The sequence below is a fragment of the Schistocerca nitens genome, chromosome 2, assembly GCF_023898315.1.
Source record: "Schistocerca nitens isolate TAMUIC-IGC-003100 chromosome 2, iqSchNite1.1, whole genome shotgun sequence".
Classification (NCBI taxonomy): domain Eukaryota; kingdom Metazoa; phylum Arthropoda; class Insecta; order Orthoptera; family Acrididae; genus Schistocerca; species Schistocerca nitens.
In genome coordinates this window covers 738,469,249-738,493,504 of record NC_064615.1, presented here as the reverse complement: position 1 = coordinate 738,493,504, position 24,256 = coordinate 738,469,249, and the positions used below count along the sequence as shown (strand labels likewise).

General features: G+C 38.3%; 1 protein-coding gene across 1 annotated transcript in view; it reads right to left on the bottom strand.

The window, feature by feature from the left end:
• Positions 1-24,256, bottom strand: part of LOC126235299 (anoctamin-4-like) — a 282,026-nt gene that overhangs the window by 72,021 nt on the left and 185,749 nt on the right. Inside the window, exons 12-15 of the mRNA XM_049944024.1 lie at positions 17,754-17,920; positions 15,159-15,376; positions 14,385-14,546; positions 11,464-11,607 (exon numbers count right to left, since the gene is read on the bottom strand). Coding sequence (XP_049799981.1) covers positions 11,464-11,607; positions 14,385-14,546; positions 15,159-15,376; positions 17,754-17,920 — 691 coding nt within the window. The remainder of the gene's footprint in view (positions 1-11,463; positions 11,608-14,384; positions 14,547-15,158; positions 15,377-17,753; positions 17,921-24,256) is intronic.

Genomic DNA, 24,256 nt, shown 5'->3' with positions numbered 1-24,256 from the left:
ACCATTTCACAATTGTTTGTAGCACTTTTCGAACAGTGGACAATGAAATGTTACACTTTCAAAAGTAGCTTGTGCACTGCTTGAAGGTCATACGTTACATCCAGCATTCTGAACTGTGACAACAGTAGCTCCTACAATTTGTGGAGCAATTGGCCATCAGTCTCTCCCAGAGCAATTCCTAAATTGTCAGTTAATTCAAACTTCTGAATCACATTCTTCAACCTGGGTGCAGAGGTGTTTCTTAAATTCGTTGATGCTCACAAAGAGCAGTAGCACTATAGTTGTTATTTTGATAAAACAGCTTTATGATTAAAGACCTATTCGCCTTGTCCAGACTCATGTCAACTGTCTGCAACTGTAATGCACACTGATGCTTGTGTTTCTACCTTACATCAACCATACCACTACCGGCACCTAATATGGCACCTGATAGCAAGTCTGACACTAACATTGTTAACAATACAAATCCTGCAGCACACAGTCTGAAAATCATTACTGTAAGGTTGGGTACCCATAAGATAAATGGTTCTCCATCTGTACTGGCTCAAGTAGCAAAAGTTTAATTATAAACTCCTTTATGAATGTAAGTGTTGTGGCAGAGAATGTGTGTATACATCCAATATCACAGCATCACTCTAAACACAACTCATAGTATCACATCAGCCCCACATTGACACAATATCCACTTCATCAGTAATCTTAGCAGAAAAGACATGGATCTGCAAATAGGAGGGAGGAGCATAACCTATCAAGAGTAACACATAGGGGTGTGCCAGAAAGCCCTGATGTCTTCCCTTTAACAACATCCAAAATTGTGATAAGTAAAGCAGAGATGCAACATTAATGTACCCTGGCTTCATTTCACAGCATATAAAACAGTGCACACTTAATATTGTAAGATGATGTCTTCTCTCTAACTAACCTCTGTGCCCCTGACACTCTTATGAGTTGCTCTGATGGCCGGGACAGTCCCAAAATCATAGTACTAACAGTAGAATCTCAATATGGTGGGATGTGAAAAGCCTTGCCTAAGGCCTAAAGATTTGAGTGTCCCATATGTCAGCAACCTAGTTCTCGCTGTAAATAAATTACTTGGTATCATGCTTCCTATCCAACCTACATTCAAGTGCCATGTCAATGACCAATATGATGTCTAATGACATCCAGTTCATGTAACATGTAGAGCTGTTTCACTTGTCATGTCAACAGGAGCACTTTCTCTTCAACACCGAAATTATGACTAATTCTATTACTCATAAATATACATGTCTCTAAGATGTCCAATCAAAGTTTCCATCTTGAGTCACAACAGCGATTGTCAAACTAAATAATGATGGAGATGGACAAGACATGAGTCACGCAAATGGTGGTAGAAGTAAAATACGCAGATGCCTCCCTAATGGAGGGAGAAGATGAAAGTACAAAACCTGCAGGAGCAACATGGCTGTAAGAGTTGAAGATAATAATATATGGTAAACTACGAAGAAGGTCTTTGCCCAGCAATTAATCTTGCTATGTCCGTAAATTACTTTCTTCAAGATTCCCATAGTATCCTTATTTCCTATACAATGAGAAGAACTATAATATAGAAGTGCCAGCAGTGAATTACCACTTGCACTGAGTACCTGAATAAATCTTTCTCTCTCATATCGCTGCACAACATGGTACTGCACTGTCCTCATTGACAGGTCCACCCATTTCCCTTGATGAAACAATTCACACAGTTTGGCTTTATTAAAGATGAGTTCACAAATGTGACTTATTCTAAGGCAGATTCAGTACTACATTGTATAAGCTTTATAGATACATCTCATAAAGAGTACTATGAATACATACCACAGGAAGATTAGAAATTAGCATTCCATTAATGATAGTGTGATTTGAGGAAAGTGAGTGGCAAGTGGTTGTTGTGGTCTTCAGTCCAAAGAGTGGTTTGATACATTTCTCCATGATAGTCTATCCTGTGCAAGACTCTTTATCTCTACATAACTACTACACTCTACTTAAGCTAGAACCTGCTTACAGTACTCAAACCTTGGTCTGCCTTTACAAATTTTAATCACTCCCCATCTCCCCTCCATTACCCAATTGATGATTCCTTGATGCTTCACAATTGTCTTCTATCAAATGTTTTTTCTCCCAAAATCTTTCAGACTTCATTCCTTATACACCTTACCCTTATCCTGACTCACAACTACTTTTACTCTGAAGAGAACATACACAAACATATCTGTGGCACAGCTGTGGGCACCCATATGACAGGCTGTTATTTGAACATGTTTGTGGGCCATCTAGAGGAAGCCTTCCTAGCCTCTGAAAACTGCCAACCACAGCCTGATTCAGGTTCATTGCTGACATCTTCATGATATGGACTCAGGATCAAGACACCCTACCTCATTTATTTGCTACCTCATCTCCTCTCTCATCCACCTCATCTGGTCCTCTTCAACCCAACATGCCACCTATGTGGACGTTGTTGACCTATACCTCCCTGATGACTCCACCCACACCTCTGTTCACATTAAACCCACTAACTACCAACAGTATCTGCATTTTGACAGCTGCCATCCTTTCCACTGCTGCTGCAAAAAGTATAATTCCTTCAACAAACATAACACATCAAAAGAAGTCAGTAGCTAGGGTAGAGCATACTAAGTTTTTGGGTGTACATATAGATGAGAATCTTATTTGGAAAAGTCATATTTTGGATCTCCTAAAGTGACTAGGTTCAGAAACTTTTGCAATCAGAATAATTGCCAATTCTGAGGATGTAAAAATTAGTAAGCTAACATACTTTGCATATTTCCACTCTCTGATGTCATACGGAATAATTTTATGGGGCAACTCAACACATAGACAAAAGGTATTCACTGCTCAAAAGAAAGTAGTTAGAATAATGTGTGGGTTTCATAGTCACACATCTTGTAGGCATCTGTTTAAAAGGTTAGGAATTCTTACAACTGCTTCACGGTACATTGACTCAGTAATGAAATTTTTTCTCAACAACATGGACCAGTTTAAAACCAACAGTGACATTTATGATTACAATACCAGTAAAAAGAAAGACCTGCACTATCCTTTACTTAACCTATCTTTGGCAGAGAAAGGGGTAAAATATGCTTCTATAAAACTTTTTGATAAATTACCAGATGAAATAAAATGTCTGACAGACAGCAGTAATAGTTTCAAAAACAAATTGAAATCATACCTTGACACATTCCACATCATAATGGTTTTTCTGTGCTATTGATCAATGGAACACGTAACTAACTAACCAGTCCGAAGTATCCCTTCCATACAGCCTATGCACTCCTGGACGATGTATCTGCAGTGACAAGAACTCCCTTTCCTAGTATGTTGAAGGTCTCATAAAGGCCTTCACAGTCAGGCGCTACCCTCCCAGACCTAGCTCACAAACAGATTTCCTATGCTATATCTTCACACATGTGAAATTCTCCCCCTGCTCTCAACAATCGATTACAAAGGAGTGAAACCATATCCTTCGCCAGAGCTTTGATTATCTTTCATCATGCCCTGAAATGAAGGACATCTGACCCTAGACCATTCCCACCCCTCCTAAAGTGGTATGCTATTGCCCACTCAACCTACACATACCCTAGTCCACCACTATGCCACTGCCACTCCTAATCCCTTGCCACAGGGACCATATCCTGTGAAAGGAGCCAAGTCAACCACCAACTCTGCTGCAAACACTGCACAGCTTTTCACATTGATGTAATTACCAACCAGCTGTTCCCAGGATGAATGGCCAGCACCACAATGTTGCCAAGAACAAAGCTGACCACCCAATGGCACAACTTGCAGCACTCAGCACAGCATCCTCAATTTCAATGGCTGCTTTCCAACCTGGGCCACTTGGATTCTTCCCTCCACCACCAGGCCCTCTAAACTTTGCAGATGGGAGTAATTCTTGCAACACATTTTTTTGCTCAGTCTCTGATAACCTACTGCTCCATTCCATCCACCCAACAGTTTCCCCTTCCTCTCTTCTGTCACCTTTTCTCAATTCACATCCCCACTTTACCTTCATCTTGTCCCACTCTCCACCAGCTCTGAAAACTGTACATCACCTTCCTAACCCTTGTACATGTCACCCCTCCTTCCTGCATTCCATACCGATAACCCCCGCCCCCCCTCTCCCCCTTCTGAGGCCCTAGACAGCCTCCGTGCAGTCCCACTCCCTGCCTCCCAACTCTTTCTCCCTCAACCCACCCTCCCGACACAGCCCCCACTACAACCAGTCCACTTGCCAAAAAATAGTAATGACACCATTGTTCAGCTGACACCATACAAGGCACAGGCATATGTGTGTGTGTGTGTGTTTGTGTGTGTGTATTCCACTGTAGCTCATCAAAGGGTAACTCCAAAAGCTAGCAAGTTTTCTTTGCTTCGTGTGTGCCAATCATCAACTTAATGCTTCTGTTTTTTGGTGAGTGGTCTCCTTGATCCTAAAGTATATAAATCAGTCCTTCTTTTAGTCAAATTGAGCCTTAAATTTCCACCCGCGCCCCCCACCCCCCATTTTGTTTCAGGACTCTGCAATAGTCATATAATCTACCCAACTAATCTGCTGCATTCTTCTGTGGTATCACATTTCAAAAACCTGTATTCTCTTCTTGTCTAAAGTGTTTATTTTTCATATTTCATTTCCATAGAAGGCAACACTTGAGACAAAATCCGCCATTCCTGTCACTTACATTTATGTTCAACATTAACAAATTTCTTTTTTTTCGTAAACATTTTTATTTCTGTTGCCAGTTTGCATTTTGTATCCTCTCTGCTTCCACCATCATCAGTTATTTTGCTGCCCAAATACTAAAACTCATCTACTGCTGTGTGAGTGACATAAATATCTACAGAGGTATTACTTATATGAGTTTACTTTTTTAGATAGCTAATGTTACTATGTGTTACAGAGTGTACTCAGTGGCAAGCACTCAATGTGCAATTACTGTTTGTTTCAGAGGGTACTCAGTGACAAGCACTCAGTATGCAGAAGATTTGCATACACTTTGCTGACTAAAGCCATGAGAAATTAATGTATTCAAGAGTAGCCTCCCATATTTGTAAAAATAAAGTACTAACAAAATGTCAGTTCGGTTTTCAGAAAGGCTTTTCAACAGAAAATGCTATATACGCTTTCACTGATCAAATATTAAATGCTCTGAATAACCGGACATCACCCATTGGTATTTTTTGTGATCTCTCAAAGGCCTTTGATTGTGTAAATCATGGAATTCTTTTAGATAAGCTAAATCATTATGGTTTGAGGGGGGCAGTGCACAAATGGTTTAATTCATACTTAACTGGAAGAATGCAGAAAGTTGAAATAAGTGGTTCAAGTAATGTTAAAACAACAGCTGATTCCTCAAACTGGGGGGCTATCAAGTACGGGGTCCCACAGGGTTCGGTCTTAGGTCCTTTACTGTTCTTGATATACATTAATGACTTACCATTCCACATTGATGAATACGCAAAGTTAGTTCTTTTTGCTGATGATACAAGTATAGTAATAACATCCAAAAACTAAGAACTAAGTGATGTAATTGTAAATGATGTTTTTCACAAAATTATTCAGTGGTTCTCAGCAAACGGACTCTCTTTAAATTTTGATAAAACACAGTATATACAGTTCTGTACAGTAAATGGCACAACTCCAGTAATAAATATAGACTTTGAACAGAAATCTGTAGCTAAGGTAGAATTTTCAAAATTTTTAGGTGTTTCCATTGATGAGAGGTTAAACTGGAAGCAACACATTGATGGTCAGCTGAAACGTCTGAGTTCAGCTACGTATGCTATTAAGGTTATTGCAAATTTTGGTGATAAGAATCTCAGTAAATTAGCTTACTATGCCTACTTTCATTCACTGCTTTCGTATGGCATCATATTCTGGGGTAATTCATCGTTGAGTAGAAAAGTATTCATTGCCCAAAAACGTGTAATCAGAATAATTGCTGGAGCCCACCCACGGTCATCCTGCAGACATCTATTTAAGGATCTAGGGATCCTCACAGTAACCTCACAGTATATATATTCACTTATGAAATTTGTTGTTAATAATCCAGCCCAGTTCAAAAGTAATAGCAGTGTGCATAGCTATAACACCAGGAGAAAGGATGATCTTCACAATGCAGGGTTAAATCTGACTTTGGCACAGAAAGGGGTAAATTATGCTGCCACAAAAGTCTTTGGTCACCTATGAAACAGCATCAAAAGCCTGACAGATAGCCAACTAACATTTAAAAATAAGTTAAAAGAATTTCTAGATGACAACTCCTTCTACTCATTGGCTGAATTTTTAGATATAAATTAAGGGGAAAAAAAAAAGACATTAGTGTCGTGCAATATTTTGTGTAATGTAATATCTTGTACAGACATCTTTTATTAAGCAACATGTTCCACATCATTACGAAGCGTTGTATTCATGATCTAGGGAACAAGTATTAATCTAATCTAATCTAATAGCGATAAGCACATATACATATGGTGGTAGTACTGCATACATAAGGTATAAGTGTATATACAGATGGTAGTAGTATTATGTACACAAGGTACAAGAGGGCAGTGCATTAGCAGAGCTGTCATTTGTACTTATGTGATTTATGTGGAAAAACTTCCAACATGACTATGGCCACACAATGGGAATTAACAGACTCTTAATGCAGAACAGTAGGTTAGGCATTCCATTTCAGAAATCATTAAGGAATTCAATATTCCAAGATTCACAGAACCCCCCCCCCACGTACCATGGACCTTGCCATTGGTGGGGAGGCTTGCGTGCCTCAGCGATACAGATGGCCATACGGTAGGTGCAACCACAACGGAGGGGTATCTGTTGAGAGGCCAGACAAACATGTGGTTCCTGAAGAGGGGCAACAGCCTTTTCAGTAGTTGCAGGGGCAACAGTCTGGATGATTGACTGATCTGGCCTTGTAACCCTAACCAAAGCGTCCTTGCTGTGCTGGTACTGCAAACGGCTGAAAGCAAGGGGAAACTATAGCCGTAATTTTTCTCCGGGCGGGGACTACTCAAGAGGACGTCGTTATCAGGAGAAAGGAAACTGGCGTTCTGCAGATCGGTGCGTGGAATGTCAGATCCCTTAATAGGGCAGGTAGGTTAGAAACCTTAAAAAGGGAAATGGATAGGTTAAAGTTAGATATAGTGGGAATCAGTGAAGTTCGGCGGCAGGAGGAACAAGACTTTTGGTCAGGTGAATACAGGGTTATAAATACAAAACCAAATAGGGGTAATGCAGGAGTAGGTTTAATAATGAATAAAAAAAAATAGGAGTGTGAGTAAGCTACTGTAAACAGCATAGTGAACGCATTATTGTCGCCAAGATAGACACGAAGCCCACACCTACTACAATAGTACAAGTTTATATGCCAACTAGCTCTGCAGATGATGAAGAAATTGATGAAATGTATGATGAGATAAAAGAAATTATTCAGGTACTGAAGGGAGACAAAAATTTAATAGTCATGGGTGACTGGAATTCGACAGTAGGAAAAGGGAGAGAAGGAAACATAGTAGGTGAATATGGACTGGGGGGCAAGAAATGAAAGAGGAAGCCACCTGGTAGAATTTTGCACAGAGCATAACTTAATCATAGCTAACACTTGGTTCAAGAATCATAAAGGAAGGTTGTACACATGGAAGAATCCTGGAAATACTAGAAGGTATCAGATAGATTATATAATGGTAAGACAGAGATTTAGGAACCAGGTATTAAATTGTAAGACATTTCCAGGAGCAGATGTGGACTATGACCACAATCTATTGGTTATGACCTGTAGATTAAAACTGAAGAAACTGCAAAAAGGTGGGAATTTAAGGAAATGGGATCTGGACAAACTGATTGTTCAGAGTTTCAGGGAGAGCATAAGGGAACAATTGTCACAAATGGGAGAAACAAATACAGTAGAAGAAGAATGGGTAGCTCTGAGGTATGAAGTAGTGAAGGCAGCAGAGGATGAAGTAGGTAAAAAGACGAGGGCTAATAGAAATCCTTGGGTAACAGAAGAAATACTGAATTTAATTGATGAAGGAGAAAATATAAAAATGCAGTAAATGAAGCCGGCAAAAAGGAATATAAACGTCTCAAAAATGAGATCAACAGGAAGTGCAAAATGGCTAAGCAGGGATGGCTAGAGGACAAATGTAAGGATGTAGAGGCTTATATCACTAGGGGTAAGATAGATACTGCCTACAGGAAAATTAAAGAGACCTTTGGAGAAAAGAGAACCACTTATGTGAATATCAAGAGCTCAGATGGAAACCCAGTTCTAAGCAAAGAAGGGAAAGCAGAAAGGTGGAAGGAGTATATAGAGGGTCTATACAAGGGTGACGTACTTGAGAACAATATTCTGGAAATGGAAGAGAATGTAGATGAAGACGAAATGGGAGATACAATACTGCGTGAAGAGTTTGACAGAGCACTGAAAGACCTGAGTCGAAACAAGGCCCCGGGAGTAGACAACATTCCTTTAGAACTACTGACGAACTTGGGAGAGCCAGTCCTGACAAAACTCTACCATCTGGTGAGCAAGATGTATGAGACAGGCGAAATACCCACAGACTTCAAGAAGAATATAATAATTCCAATCCCAAATAAGCAGGTGTTGACAGATGTGAAAATTACCGAACAATCAGTTTAATAAGTCACAGCTGCAAAATACTAACGCGAATTCTTTACAGACGAATGGAAAAACTAGTAGAAGCCAACCTTGGGGAAGATCAGTTTGGATTCCGTAGAAATATTGGAACACGTGAGGAAATACTGACCTTACAACTTATCATAGTAGAAAGATTAAGGAAAGACAAACCTACATTTCTAGCATTTGTAGACTTAGAGAAAGCTTTTGACAATGTTGCCTGGAATACTCTCTTTCAAATTCTAAAGGTGGCAGGGGTAAAATACAGGGAGCGAAAGGCTATTTACAACTTGTACAGAAACCAGATGGCAGTTATAAGAGTCGAGGGACATGAAAGGGAAGCAGCGGTTGGGAATGGAGTGAGACAGGGCTGTAGCCTCTCCCCGATGTTATTCAATCTGTATATTGAGGAAGCAGTGAAGGAAACAAAAGAAAAATTCGGAGTAGGTATTAAAATCCATGAAGAAGAAATAAAAACTTTGAGGTTCGCCAATGACATTGTAATTCTTTCAGAGACAGCAAAGGACCTCGAAGAGCAGTTGAATGGAATGGACAGTGTCTTGAAAGGAAGATATAAGATGAACTCCAACAAAAGCAAAACAAGGATAGTGGAATGTAGTCGAATTAAGTCGGGTGATGCTGAGGGAATTAGATTAGGGAATGAAACACTTAAAGTAGTAAATGAGTTTTGCTATTTGGGGAGCAAAATAACTGATGATGGTCGAAGTAGAGAGGGTATAAAATGTAGACTGGCAATGGCAAGAAAAGCATTTCTGAAGAAGAGAAATTTGTTAACATCGAGTATAGATTTAAGTGTGAGGAAGTCGTTTCTGAAAGTTTTTGTATGGTGTGTAGCCACGTATGGAAGTGAAACATGGTCGATAAATAGTTTGGACAAGAAGAGAATAGAAGCTTTTGAAATGTGGTGCTACAGAAGAATGCTGAAGATTAGATGGGTAGATCACATAACTAATGAGGAGGTAATGAATATAATTGGGGAGAAGAGGAGTTTGTGGCACAACTTGACAAGAAGAAGGGGCCGGTTGGTAGGACATGTTCTGAGGCATCAAGGGATCACAAATTTAGCATTGGAGGGCAGTATGGAGGGTAAAAATCATAGAGGGAGACCAAGAGATGAATACACTAAGCAGATTCAGAAGGACGTAGGTTGCAGTAAGTACTGGGAGATGAAGAAGCTTGCACAGGATAGAGTAGCATGGAGAGCTGCATCAAACCAGTCTCAGGACTGAAGACCACAACAGCAACAACAAGATTCACAGAGTCAAGAGTGTGCCAAGAATACCAAATTTCAGGCATTATCTTTCACCACAGACAATGTAATGACTGAGAGAAGTGGCATTTGCATAGAGTTGTCAGTGCTAACAGACATCAACAGCACATGAAATAACTGCAGAAGTCAATGTGAAACCCACAACAAATATCTTTTATTACAGTGTGGTAAAATTTGCCATTAATGGGCTATGGCAGCAGATGACCAACACAAGTGTCTTTGCCAACAGCACGACATCACCTGCAGCACCTCTACTGTGCTCATGACCATTTTGGTTGGACCCTCAAGGACTGGAAAACTGTGACATCGTCAGATAAGTCCTAATTCCAACTGGTAAGAGTTGATGGTAGAGTTTGAGTGTGGCACAGACGCCATGAAGTTATGGACCCAAGTTGACAACAAGGCAATGGGAAAGATGGTGGTGGCTTCATAATGGTGTTGGCTGTGTTTACACAAAATGGACTGGATCCTCTGGCCTAGATGAACCATTCATTGACTGGAAATGGAGACCATTTGCAGCCATTCATGGACTTCATGTTCCCAAAAACTGATGGAATTTTTATGGATGACAATGCGCCATGTCCCTGGGCCACAATTGTTCACAATTGGTTTGAAGAACATTCTGGACAATTCAAGTGAATGATTTGGCCACCCAATCACCCAACATGAATACCATCTAACATTTATGGGACATAATCGAGAGGTCAACTTATGCACAGAATCCTGAATCAGCAACACTTTCACTGTTATGAATGGCTATACAAGCAGCAAGGTTCAATAATTCTGCAGGGGACTTCCAACCAATTGTTGAATCCATGACATGTTGAGTCGAGTTGATGCACTATGCCAGGCATAAGGAGGTCCAACATGATATTAGGAGGTATCCCATGTCACCTGTCATCTCAATGTATTACTAAACACACATTTGAAGTCAGAAGGCTAAATGATCCAAGTCAGAAGGCTAAATGATCCACATAAATCTAACAACTTTATAATACTTTTACAGTTGTATGCATGAAGATGCATATCTTGATTGCACATGCTGTCTGTAGGAATAGAAAAACTGCATTTCATTTTGTGTTTTAAAACACAGGAATACTAGTAAAAATATAAATAATTCATTGCATTTTATATTTCATAGTTTCAGCACATTTTTTTTTCATGTCATAGCCAGTTTCTGACATGAATTTAAGATATTTTTTACATTATCTTCATTTGTTTTTTGTTTAATAACCTTAAAAATGACTTTAAAATGATTTCTTATGGTACCTTATTCTTTTTTGTGGATTTTACATTTTCTGCTGACAGAATTTAAAGTTAAATGCTACTATCTGTCTGTACCTTCACTTCATTTGTCAATTACTACTAATTGCCTACATTAAATGAAGGACAAAAACTATGAATAATACTGACAGTGTGGCCTATTATAACCATTCATGGTTTTCTACCTTCACTGGCAATGTTTATAATTATGAAGAAGGAAAAAAAGCTTACCTTGAAAAAAGCTATGTAGATCAATGAGGAGTAGAAATTCACAAACTGAAAGACAAATATCTTGAAAGTGTAGCTGTCTTCATATTCTGTTTGAGTCCTGGGATTCTCTAGGTTTGTCAAAAGTGTTGCAATTCTCTGATATAACTGTAAACAAATTGTTTTGATTTAAGTCATTATACAGCCATACATTTTGTTTAATATAACAGGTTCTCTTATCCAACAATTTACTTTTAGATGAGCTTCTTTGCTGCTCAATGCTCTCCTTATGTAGTGAATAAAAATCTGTCTTACGGCGAATACGAAGGTTTGAGTGGATATAAAATGTAGATTTTTATTTTTTATGGAAAAGTGTTGTTTGGAGTTTTCTATTTAATTTAATGTATGTTTAATTGATTTTGGAGGACTCCAAGTATTTTTAATTTATTTTGAAATAATTTACTACACAAGTAATTTCTACAGGTTGTATGAGCACTTGTTCAGTTACGGCAAGATGTCTTGGGAACTGTTCGCCCCAGAAGGCAATGCTTTATGAATGTCTTGCTGCAGTAGTTGTTTCATTGGTTGTTGTGATATCACTTCCTGTTTGTGATATAAAGCATGGTATCATCCACATTTTGTAAGGTGCATTACACCTTTCATTGTGTATATATGGACTTGTTGCTCATTGAGATGTGTTTCGCTCTTTAATATGACTCCACCAAAGGAAATATTTAAGAAGAGAAGAAATAAGGAAAATAGATTCTACCGAACATATCCTGTTGGAAGTTTACATCCAGAGAATGGAGATTTGGGCAAGCAACAATGAACAAAGTTATGTGAACAGTAGTGAAGTGTACAGTGAAACCAGTTTAATATTAAGTTCAAGTGTACTAAAAACAATTTTTAATCAAACTGCATGTTGTAATTTGTATGGTGAAGAGATAATAATTTCTGAAAATGGCTTCGAAGGAAATGGTTTAGTTCTTTGTTTGGAAGTCTCTTGTTTAAGTCGTGAGAATAAGAGCGAATTTTGGACATCTGAACAATGTGAAAACAATAATTTCTTGGGATGAATATTAGAGATTGTGTGGAAACAATGTCATTTGCACTAAATTTGATGGATCATGGCAGAAAAGGGACCATCAATCAAAACATTCTTTTGCCACTGTAATAAGTACTGATATCAGAAAGGTGCTTGACATGGAAGTATTGTCAAAACGTTTCCAAGGCCGCACAAAAGTGGGTACCAATAATGAACAGAAAAAAAAAACAAAAAACACGTTTGTATGAACACAAGTGTCGCAAAACATATGAGGGGTCCAATGGAGGAATAGAAAGTGCCTCAGCTGTGAAGATCTTTCAATTCCCGCAAGAATAATCTGGGGTTTGTTGTGCTAAATTTATTTATTTGTTACTGTGATTCCAGTTTTTCAAATCAATAATTGACAGCAGGCTCTGTGATGACCTAAAACTTCAAAAGTTGGAAAGTGTCTGTCATGTGCAAAACTAATGGATACCCAACTGCTTAAAATCAGGCAGAACTTTTCTTGCAAAAAGCTTGAAGATGGAAAGACACTTAGATCATGTTTGACTGACAAAACAATATATCAGCTTAGTGAATACTATGGCCAAGCCACTAGACAGAATACAAACAACCTGGAAGGAATGAGAAAAGCAGTAATGACAATGTTTTTCCACAAGACATCAAGTGATTAGTAGCCACTACACAGCTTGTTTTCAATTGGCAGGTGTAAATACTGCAACGCTGAGGCAGCAGTAACTGAATATACCCATTGAAACACCATCCCTGAAGCTGTTGGAACAGTAACAAAGCCAATGTGTACAGACGTAGCACATCCAGATCTCTTGAAGAAATGCCTCACAGTAAAAACTCAAAATGTAAATGAGTCTTTCAACAATGTTGTATGGAACAGAGTGCCCAAAACTGTATTTGTTGGCTTGAAAACACTGAAGACTGGGGTCAACAATGCTGTGATCACCTTCAATAATGGAAATGCAGGCAGAATAAAGGTTCTGAAGCAATTTGAAATTAAGTCTGGCCATAATTCAGAAACAGTCCTCCAAGAACTGAATAGACGGTGTGTCTCCAAGGCAGAAATTATGGTCAAAAATATAATAGAAGCAGTAAGATCCCTGAGACAGAGAAAGAGACAGTGGTTGGTTGATCTTCATGAAGATAAAGATCACAAAGCTGGAGAGTGTTAGTGTGTCTCTTCATTAAACTGTGGGTTTTCCCTTACTTCAACTTTCAAATGTGATTTATGAAAAACTAGCTTCTTCTTCTTCTTCTCCGCCTCCTCCTTCTTCTCTCTCTCTTTCTTTTAATTAAAAAAAGTTTGCCACTATGCCAGAAACTATTTAACCTAACACTGAAATTTTTACCACTTAGAACAGTACTATGTTTATGTGGATTTACAATGGTAGAGATAGTACTCATAGCTTGATAAAAAAAAAATATATATATATTTTTTTCAATTACAAAAATTTTTAAGACCTTCATTAAAAAATTGATATACTGTTCCTAACAATGTTTGATACTTGACACTAGAACAGTGAATGTACATGATATGACTCTATATCCTGGCAAAGTTTTGCTTTATTACCTTGGACAGTTCCAGAAAAATGTGATATAAATATGTTAAATTTAGCATTATCAAGATGGGGCAAATTGTTCTTAAATTACAGGTTTTTCATTATTTGAAGCCATCTTTGAATATTTTAACATCAACAGAGTGCTGCAGTCAGTAATGTTTTAAAGAGTTAGGATCACCCTGTCTTTGCTATATGGATAGTAATTACTTACTGCAGTTTTTGTTACTTGTAAAGAAGAAATGGAATGTACAATAGAATAACAATAAAAGTTTAGAGTAATATAGCAGAAATTTTGTTTCTATAGTTCATTACTTATTTTGTAATATTACCCTTGTCAGAATCATGATGATCGTTAAGTTGATAACGGCAGCTGTGACCGATGTGAAAATCTTGGCATGTGTATTGAAGAAACCTCCACTGCTATGAAACACTGTTATTAGTGCAATTCTGTAGATTATTGTTCCTAGAACTGTCCCCATCACAACAACAACCTGAAAGAATAGTATGAGTTTTGCAGAAAATTCATGAGAGTTATCACTCTTAATTATCACAAAAGTGTTAAAATTAGATACACTAACCCTAATTTACATAAAATTAAAGTCCAGAGTATTTTTATATGTTAATCATCAATTGTGACCAGCTTCCAGTTAGTGAAGACACTGTAATCAAATTCCCCGTTAAATGCTGGATTCAGCACTGTGTATGATAAATCATTCTACTTAAATTAAAATTAACTTTTAGCAGACATTTCACACCATAGAACCAAGCAAGCGCCCCCCCCCTCCCCCCCCCCCACCCCCAAATCAGAACTTCAAAGTTCAAACAGTGCATAACAGCCGGCACAGTTAGTAGCCAATTGTTTCTCATCAGAGCAAAGCAAACACAAAAATTATGCACATGCAGACAGGCTGCTTCCTTTGTAGCAAACAAGCACTAATACACAGCTAACAACCATTGTGGCTGTACTGTAGAGCTCATGACAAACACCAACTAACATACAATTTAATTATACTACGATTTATTAAAAACATGTGTTAAATAGAAGTTCAAGATTAATTAATTTGTATTAAGCTACAGTTTCACACTGTCTATAACAACCTCACCATGAGAAACACGACTGTAGTAGTTGCCAGAAGCCTCCAAGCTTTGCTCCATGTGGGAAGATATGGCTCTTTTTCATGTGTGACTGGATTGATGCGGAATGTTTTAACTGATGTCTCAAACTCTGGTCTTGGTTCTTCATCTTCTTCAGCATTTTGCAAGTCCCATTCCCACACAATTACTGCTTGTCGTCGTTTCCAGAGTTCAAGAAAGGTGGTAGCTACAAAAATCATTTGAATTTTATCAGGAGAATATTAATACTAATGAGCAGTTCAGAAAAAAGAAACTCATATGTGAAATGAAACAGTGGAAAACCCAAAATGGAATGTAACATTATTGTGAAAAGGGTAGCTGCTACTCACAATATAGCGGAGATGCTGATTCACAGATAGGCACAACAAAAAGACTGTCACAAAATAAGCTTTCAGCCAACAAGGCCTTTGTCAAAAGTAGACAAAACACACACACACACACACACACACACACACACACACACACACACACACACAACTCTCACACACACACACAACTCTCACACACACATGACCAGTCTCTGGCAGTTGGAGCCATACTACACTCATAATGTGGCTTCAGCTGCCAGAGACTGTGGTGTGTGTGTGTGTGTGTGTGTGTGTGTGTGTGTGTGTTGTCTACTTTTGCTACTTTTGACAAAGGCCTTGTTAGCTCAGCATCTCCGCCATATGGTGAATAGCAACTATCCTTTTCATAAGATTGTCATATGTGAACTATATTTACTGATACATGTTAGTCATAGTAGCTTTTATTTGACTCAACTGCAGCCTCCTGCAACTAGTTTAGAAGTGTGTCAGTTATACTCCACCCTTTTCATTCATTTATTTATCTATTTATGCCCAATGCATTTCAGAGCAGCACCTATATTTTTAAGGACTGACTGTTTTTTTGAGATGCATCTCTGCACCTTTTATCACTTGACTATAAAGGAATGACACAGTTTTTGGTTTACGAATGTGTTGTTCATTTACTGCTAGGTGATAAACTGAAGATTTAACTCGCAAAAACATCAATCAGTCCTTTAACATGGAGCTGTAGCTCTGAAATTCTTTAGATTTAAATACGAAAATAAAGATTTTGACTGAGGGTGGTGTACTGTTATTAAAGTATTATTAGCAGAAAAGAAACTAAACAAAAAGCTGACAATGAAAAAGTTCAAGTATAGTGAAATGCTTCAGTTACTATACTTAACTTTCAGATTTTATATAGCATTTATTATTTTACATCAAGAGGCACATCAGTTGACTTTAACCCAAAATTCTTCTACTCCGCGTAACTTTAATTTTTTGTTCTGTAATATAAGATGCATCAATGCGGCTATAGGAGGTATGGAATACGTTCTTAATCTCCATTTTTCATGCTGCCAACTTCCAGTGGACCTCCGCAATTCCATACAATTCATGAACAGATTTAAGTATATCTCCAAACATTGTTTTGAACATTACTTCAGGTATTATAAAATTCAAATAAATCATTATTAGCAATATCTGATTTGGCCTGTAATACTATATTACCATCCATATTTTGTATCTCAGTTTGTCCGGTTCCATTTAATTTCATTCATATTACTCATTGGATTCATTTGCATTTTGGGTCACATTTCCACCAATGGTACTGGGGATGAAATAATAATATTTGTATGTATCAGAAATTGTCTTTCTTTTTGCATTTTAGATAAAGTTGATGTTACTGTTTGAAGTTTTATCTATGTGCAAGTACATTTTATATCTAGTGGCTGATAATGAATTTTTCTTTCAAATTCATTTTACCAACCCAAAATTATATTCAGTTATAGAAAACACAACACTGTTATCACCAGACATGAGTTCTCTTCATAATACAAATGTTATTCTTTTGTAACATTACTTAAATATTTTTAATTCAACATTTTCTGCATTAAATTATCTGTGAATAAGCTCCAAAGCTTGTGAGGACAATACAGCATAAGGGGTAGGATCGGAAAGTAACACAAAATAATTTACCCCCCCCCCCTCTCCCCCCCTTATAACACAGTTGGAATGTTGAAATTGCATGACGATATAGTTTGAAGTTTGCTCTACAGAGAGTATTTTGTTTTTATATGCAGCTCTAGCAAAAGAAGCCTGAACTATGAAACAAAAGTAGCACACATGTTACTGTCACCAGCTTGTGAAGAGCATCAGAGAGCAGTTTGATATTTGTGATCCAAAGAGCATAAACTGAGTGAAATTCACAGGGACATGTGTGGCGTGTATGGAGTTGGACCATAGCAATGTCTACAGATGGTGTACATTCTTCTAAGAGGGCTGTGTGAATCTTTGGATGTGTAGTCTGACACCCACATACCTACTAAGTCACATCTAAGTTCTTTAATAGCTTTTCACTGTGCTTACACAAATAAATAAAATAGTATATAATTCCCATAGGTGGCAGTGTCACTTTCCTCACCTTTGGTAACCCCAACATTGTTTTCACCTCTGCTATATACCAGTCTCATGGTGTGTTTAATTCAACATTAAAGTTTTTAATATTTCATGCAGTGACATATGCTATGGATCAAAATGAAACATAAAAAAGTAACTTACCCCAGAAAGACATAAAAATAGCAAAGAAGACAGTAGCTGGATTGTCAAACAGATATGTGAGTTTTGCAAATGTACATGACTGATACAGTGTGGTAAAAGAACATGCTTTGTCACAATGTGGACAGAGTGTGATATTGCCAGGTCCAGACTTATTACAGATCTCCAGGCTGAAACCATAAAAATCAGTTACACAAACAATTTGAATACTGATAGAAATTATTGTTTAAAGATTTAATTGATGAATTAACACTATCTGAGAACAGGAATCAAAAAGGAAAGGTAGGTTAATATCAGTTTCAGTCAAATGACAATAAGGAAAAGTACCCAACTAAAGGAATTTGAATTTCAACATAATTATGATCAGAATTCAGACACATATCTATCCTGATCACTGAGTTTTTGTACACTGTTTAAATTTTTACTGTTGGTAGCATCACTGCTTTACTGTCTTAATTGCATCTCCATGTAGCTTTTCTAAACCTGGGAATTATGATCTGATACGTCTAGGCATTATAGTGGCTCATTGTGCAAGTCCTGGATAGTTTCTATGCTGAATTGTGATGTATGTAATTTCATCTTTACTAATTATGTCTGGGCCACTTGTTTTAAATCGTATGCTACAGAAAGTAACATCACAGTAATGAGCAGATGCAAGTATCATAAATGGGATATAGTGTCCCTTTAAACAAGAGGATGAGTAACACTCCATTTGTGGTTGTGAAATGTTTGGTACTTTTATTATGTTGCAATGATTTGCGTTTGCTCAGCATATTGTGTCACCTGACGTTTAGTCTGTATGTTTGCATCAGGTTTCATCCATAGACATCATACAGTTCCTTTGAGTGATGTCTATTCTCATTTTTGAAGGTATATTTCACAGTGTGCACAATTACATTTCACCAACCAATCATGCACATCTATGAATGGTATGAAAGAGTAGAGTTACATCATCAATTGTGTACCAGTGATCTGTCCATATAAGACTGTCATTTAGGATAATATTTTCTTTATGAATGATAATTTGAGATTCTCCAGGGCTAGGGTCATCCTCCAGCATGTTTCTTCAGATGCACACACACACACACACACACACACACACACACACACACACACACACAGTGAATTGACAGGCAGTTACCATTGTGTAGCTTTGTACAAAGATGGATATTAGTTAATAAAAGACTTTTCATCGCTGGAAAAAATATCAGTATATGTTATATGTGCAGGACAGATCTATCAAACAATGGAAAATCTAGGACGGAATGTAACAATATTATGAAATGAAAGTTGCCACTCACCATTTAGTGGAGATGCTGAGTTGCATATAAGCACAACAAAAAGACTGTCACAAATATAGCTTTCACCCAGTAAGGCCTTCATCAAAATTAGACAACAAACACACACATATACACTCACACAAACACAACTTTGTTGTTTTCATTTGATTCCTCTTTGTACACAAATATACGTGACAGCAAACAAAATTAGATTGTAATGCCCTATCAACACTAAATTCGTAAATAATGGAGAATTACCTCAATTACCAATGAGCAGCAAAGCAATTACACTGCACCCTTATAAAGTGATTTAGGGACTTCCAAATTGGATTCTCTAATAGGAATTCAGTATCTTCTACTCCAAAATATGATATGTGTGCTAAACACTGCATCAACTTACCTGGTGCAAAGTATCAGGAATTATGCAAAATTCTGAGTATGAACTGTTTGATACAGAGAATTAAGTTTACAATTTGGCAGAAGTAAAACTGTGAGAACAGATCATGAGTCATGCTTGGGTAGCTCTGTTGGTAGAGCACTTGCGTGTGAAAGGCAAAGGTCCTGATTCAAGTCTAGGTCTGGCTCACAGTTTTAATCTGCCAGGAAGTTTCGTATCAACGCACATTCTACTGCAGAGTGAAAATTTCATTCTGGAAACTATCTGATGCAGTTTTCTATTGACCAAAGTCAGCAGAAAGTTTATGATGTAATAGCAACAATATTATGGAAAGGATAGATTGCTACTTACCACAAAGAGGAGCCACTGAGTTGCAGACAGGCACAATGGAAAAGACTTCTAAAATATTCACATATAACCTTTCGGACAAAGTACTTTTCTGAAGTAGAACATACACACATTCACACAAGCACAATTTACACACACACGGTCAATGTCTCTGTGAGCTGAGGCCTAACTGCACTTGCACCTAACATGAGCAGCAATCTTTTAGGATGTGTGGTCATGGTAAGGAGACAGCATTGAACAGTGAGGGGGAGAAATAGTAGGGTATGGGTAAAGGATAATTCAGTTCTGTCTGTGGCAGCAGGCAGGGATGTGATGGACAAAATAGGGCTGCTAGGAGCAATGTCAGGAGGCTTTGCTGGAGTTGGTGGAGAGAGGAAGGGGGAGAGACAAGAAGTAGAGAAAAGGGCAAACTCTATTAGGTGCAATGGCAAGCGTAGTACTTGAATGAGAAGCAAGGAAATGGATAGGTAAGTGGAGGACATGGAGTAGTGAAAGCTGAGACCAGTGAGGTTACAGGAATGAAGTATATGTTGTAGAGAGGGTTCCCACCTGCATAATTCAGAAAAGCTGGTGTTGGTAGAAAGAATCCAAGCGGCACGCACTGTGGAACAGTCATTTAAGTGAGGCACATCATTTTGGCAGCATGTTCAGCAACTGGATGGCCAGCTGTCTCTTGGCCACAGTTTGCCATTGGTTATTCATGTGGACAGACAGCTTCTTAGTTGCCATGCTCATGTAAAAAGTGGCACAGTGGTTGCAGAATAGTTGGTAGATCACATAGCTGCTTTCACAGATGGCTCTGCCTTTGACAGGATAGGAAATGGGTGTAACAGGACTGGAGTATGTGGAACTGGGAGGAAGTATCCAACAGGTCTTGTATCTAGGTCTATAGCAGGGATATGAGCCATGTGGCAAGGGGATGGGGGCAGGGATGGAGTAGGGGTGGACAAGGATGTTGATTAGGTTCAGAGGGAGTTTGAATACCACTGTGGAAGGAGTGGTAAGCATATTTCTGGTTTCAGTGCACAATAAAAGCTATATGAAACACTGGTGTAGAATGAGTAGTCTCTGTAGCTGTCCAGCTACAACAGAGCACTCCTCTTGCAACTCAGTACCACCAAGACTGGAGCAGATGAATCACATTCTCTGCCAGGATTTCAAGTACCTCTTTTGAGGCCCTGAAATGAGGAATATGTTCCCCACTCCTCCCACAGCGCTATTCTACCGCATGCGGAACTTACTCAACATCCTTGTCCATCTTCACTTCACCCCTGCTCCCAACCCCTTGCCTCGTGAGTCATATCCCTGCAATAGACCTAGATGCAAGAGCTGTCCCATACATCCTCTTAGTAAGACCTTCTCCAATCCTGTCACAGAGATCTCCTATCCCATCATAGGCATAGCCACATGAGAAAGCAGTGATGTGATCTACAAATTAAGCTGCAACAACTGTGTCACTTTCTATGTGGGTGCTATGACTATGAGCTGTCTGTCCTCATGAGTGGGCACCGACAAACTGTGGCCAGGAGACAGCTGGACCATCCAGTTGCTTAACATATCCTCCAACATAATGTGCCTCATTTTTAAAGACTGCTTCACAGCCTGTGCCATCTGGATTCTTCCTATCAATTACAGCTTTTCTGAATTTGGCAGATAGGAACTCTCCCTACACATACCCTTTGTTCCTGAAATCACCCTGGTTTCACCTTTGTTAGTCCCTATCCTCCACCTACCTACCCACTTTCCTGCTCCTACTCCAGCCCTATACATACCTTCTATCCCTACTAGTGTTTTCCATTTCTCTACTTCTCTCCTGTCCTCTCTTTCGCCTTGTCATATTCCAAAAACTTCTAATCTAAAACCAAATTGATGTTGAAAATTCATTATTACTGTTTAATAGCTATTGTTTTCCTATTACTTTTATTAAAATTCATGTTATGATTATGAAATTATTGTAACTAGAAGATACCAATTCCATAACATTCACCCAGCAAAAAGTAATTGGCTCTGCGAATATGCAACTACTAATGTTATTTTGGTGAAATGAAGTTTGTAACAACCATTGTAGAAATCTGAAAGAAGAAATATGAAGAAAAATAAATAACACTGATTTCAAAACAGAGTTTTGATATTCTGTAAAAACAAACTACCTCTGGCAAAATGAGGAACTTTATCGTCTGGATCCTATAACCTCACAAGCAATAAATTTAACAGCATGAGTACATAATATTTGAATAGGAACCCATAACTGGAAATGTACCATTTCTGTGCTATGATGGTTTCAATTCAGATGTTTAACCCATCCACTTCTGCTGAGGGAAAAACAAAAGTCTCAGAATTGCTTGTCTGATATGCAATAGAGTAGATGAATGATGTGTACTACACCAGATGGTCGCTTGATATCACTTAACGTCTGCCTTGCTGTGAGATTTATTCAATGCCTGCGTGTCTCTGATACAGTAAAAAATGGTTCGTTACACTTTTTTGGAATGCAAAGATATGCTCCTTAAGTATGGCAAAGCTCAAGGTAACATAAAAACTGCTAATCAGCTGTGTCACAAATCTTTAGTACAATGTAGCATGCCATCACACAAACTATTTGCCCAACTTATGCAGTGGCTCTGAGAAACAGGTACTTCCATTGTGAGGAGGCAGGACTGTGGTGCTCCATGGCAATGTCACATGGCTGAATTCGAAGAAGGTGTACGGCATCGAACTGAAGAGACGCCGACAATGAGTACTCGAACAATTATGGGTGTAGTGGTTGTTAGTCACAGTATTGTCTGCGACATTCTGTGGGAGCAACAATTAATTCCATACCACTTAATGTATGGTACACACTATGGATCCAGCCAATTTTCCACAACACATTGCCTACCGCATGTAGTTTCTGCACCGCTGCATAGATACACCCGTTTCCATGTTGAGTTCTGTTCACAGATGAATGTAAGTTCACAAGGAACTGTGTTCTGAATTCTCAACACGGTAATGTCTGGGCAGACAAAAAACCTCATGCCACACATGTTCAGGGATTTCAGCACTGGCTTGGTATTAATGTTTGGGCAGGTATTGTGGATGGTCATGTGATTGGGCTATACCTCGTTCCACTCAAGATAACTGGTCCTGCATACCTGATCTTCCTACAAAATGTATTGGACTCATTCTTGGAAGCTGTGCTGCTGAATGTCCACCAGGAAATGTGGTTTCAGCATGATGGTGCACCACCTCACTTCACATGTTTGATTTGGAGACATTTCAAAGATGGTGTGGAGAAAGATGGATAGGCTGAGGTGGTCCATCAACATGACCACATCGTCAGACTTAGCTCCTGTTGACTACTTCTTGTGAGCTCATATGCAAAATTTAACTTACAAGACTCCTGTAGAGACAGAAGAAGATCTGCTGGCATGAGTTCTGGCCACTGCACTATAAGTTGAAGAGATACCAGGTGGTATGGAGAGTGTGCACCAGAACATGCTTTGAATATATAATGTTTGTAACAACGCTGGTGGTCATCACATTGAGCCACTATTGTAATGCATCAGTACTCTTCTATACAGTCAGGGTTCTGTAATGTTTCAGAATAATGTAAACATATAACGTTTAAGTGTTAACACAAACAAATGTGCTTAAGTGATAAATGGATGTTTCATTATGTTTCCTTTTGAATTGTTACCTAATAGCTGTACTGCATAACATCTAATTCAAATCCTCAAGCAGAAGTGGATGAGTTAAACATCTTAATTGAAACAATCATAGAATAGAAATAGTACATTTCCAGACATGGCTTGCTATTCGAAATATTATGTTCTCACTCACCTCTACAAGTCCTAGAAGTTTGTAACAGGAATTTCAGAAAAATCTGTATAGATGGCTGCAACCAGTCAATTACCAAATATCTCTTTATTTTAATTCACCTAGTTTTTGATCTGTTTCAGGTTCATCTTCAAACAAGATGAGCAAAAGTTTAAGTATTTATATTTAGAGCAAAATGCTGGGTACTGGCAGTTCTTCATGCAACAGTGTGGACAGTTGGTGCCTACTGACAGCTTTCCCTTCCATTGTCTTTCATCTGCAGATGAAACAGGAAATTGCTGATATAGTCAGCTTCTATAACAGCATGCCTGGTACAAAATAAACTTCTCCTTGGAAATTAGTGTGGATTTAAAATCATTAATCAATCATAATTTATCTCACCCTCTTCTCGCATGATATTCTACGTTCCATATCCATATCTCAGTTTGGAGATATGAAAACTTCCACTAGAACTTCTAAGAATATGTGATCTAACTGAAGCTGTAGAATTTACATCTAACTCCTTCAGTATACTAACACATACTAGAACAAACCTCTTTAACATAACAGACTACAAAAATAAGTGTCATAATGATGAATTGGTCTTTGCCATAAATACAAATTGTGTAAGTGAGAATTTGATCAGTTTATTTATATAACTGCAAATTTCAGTCCAAACTGGAGAG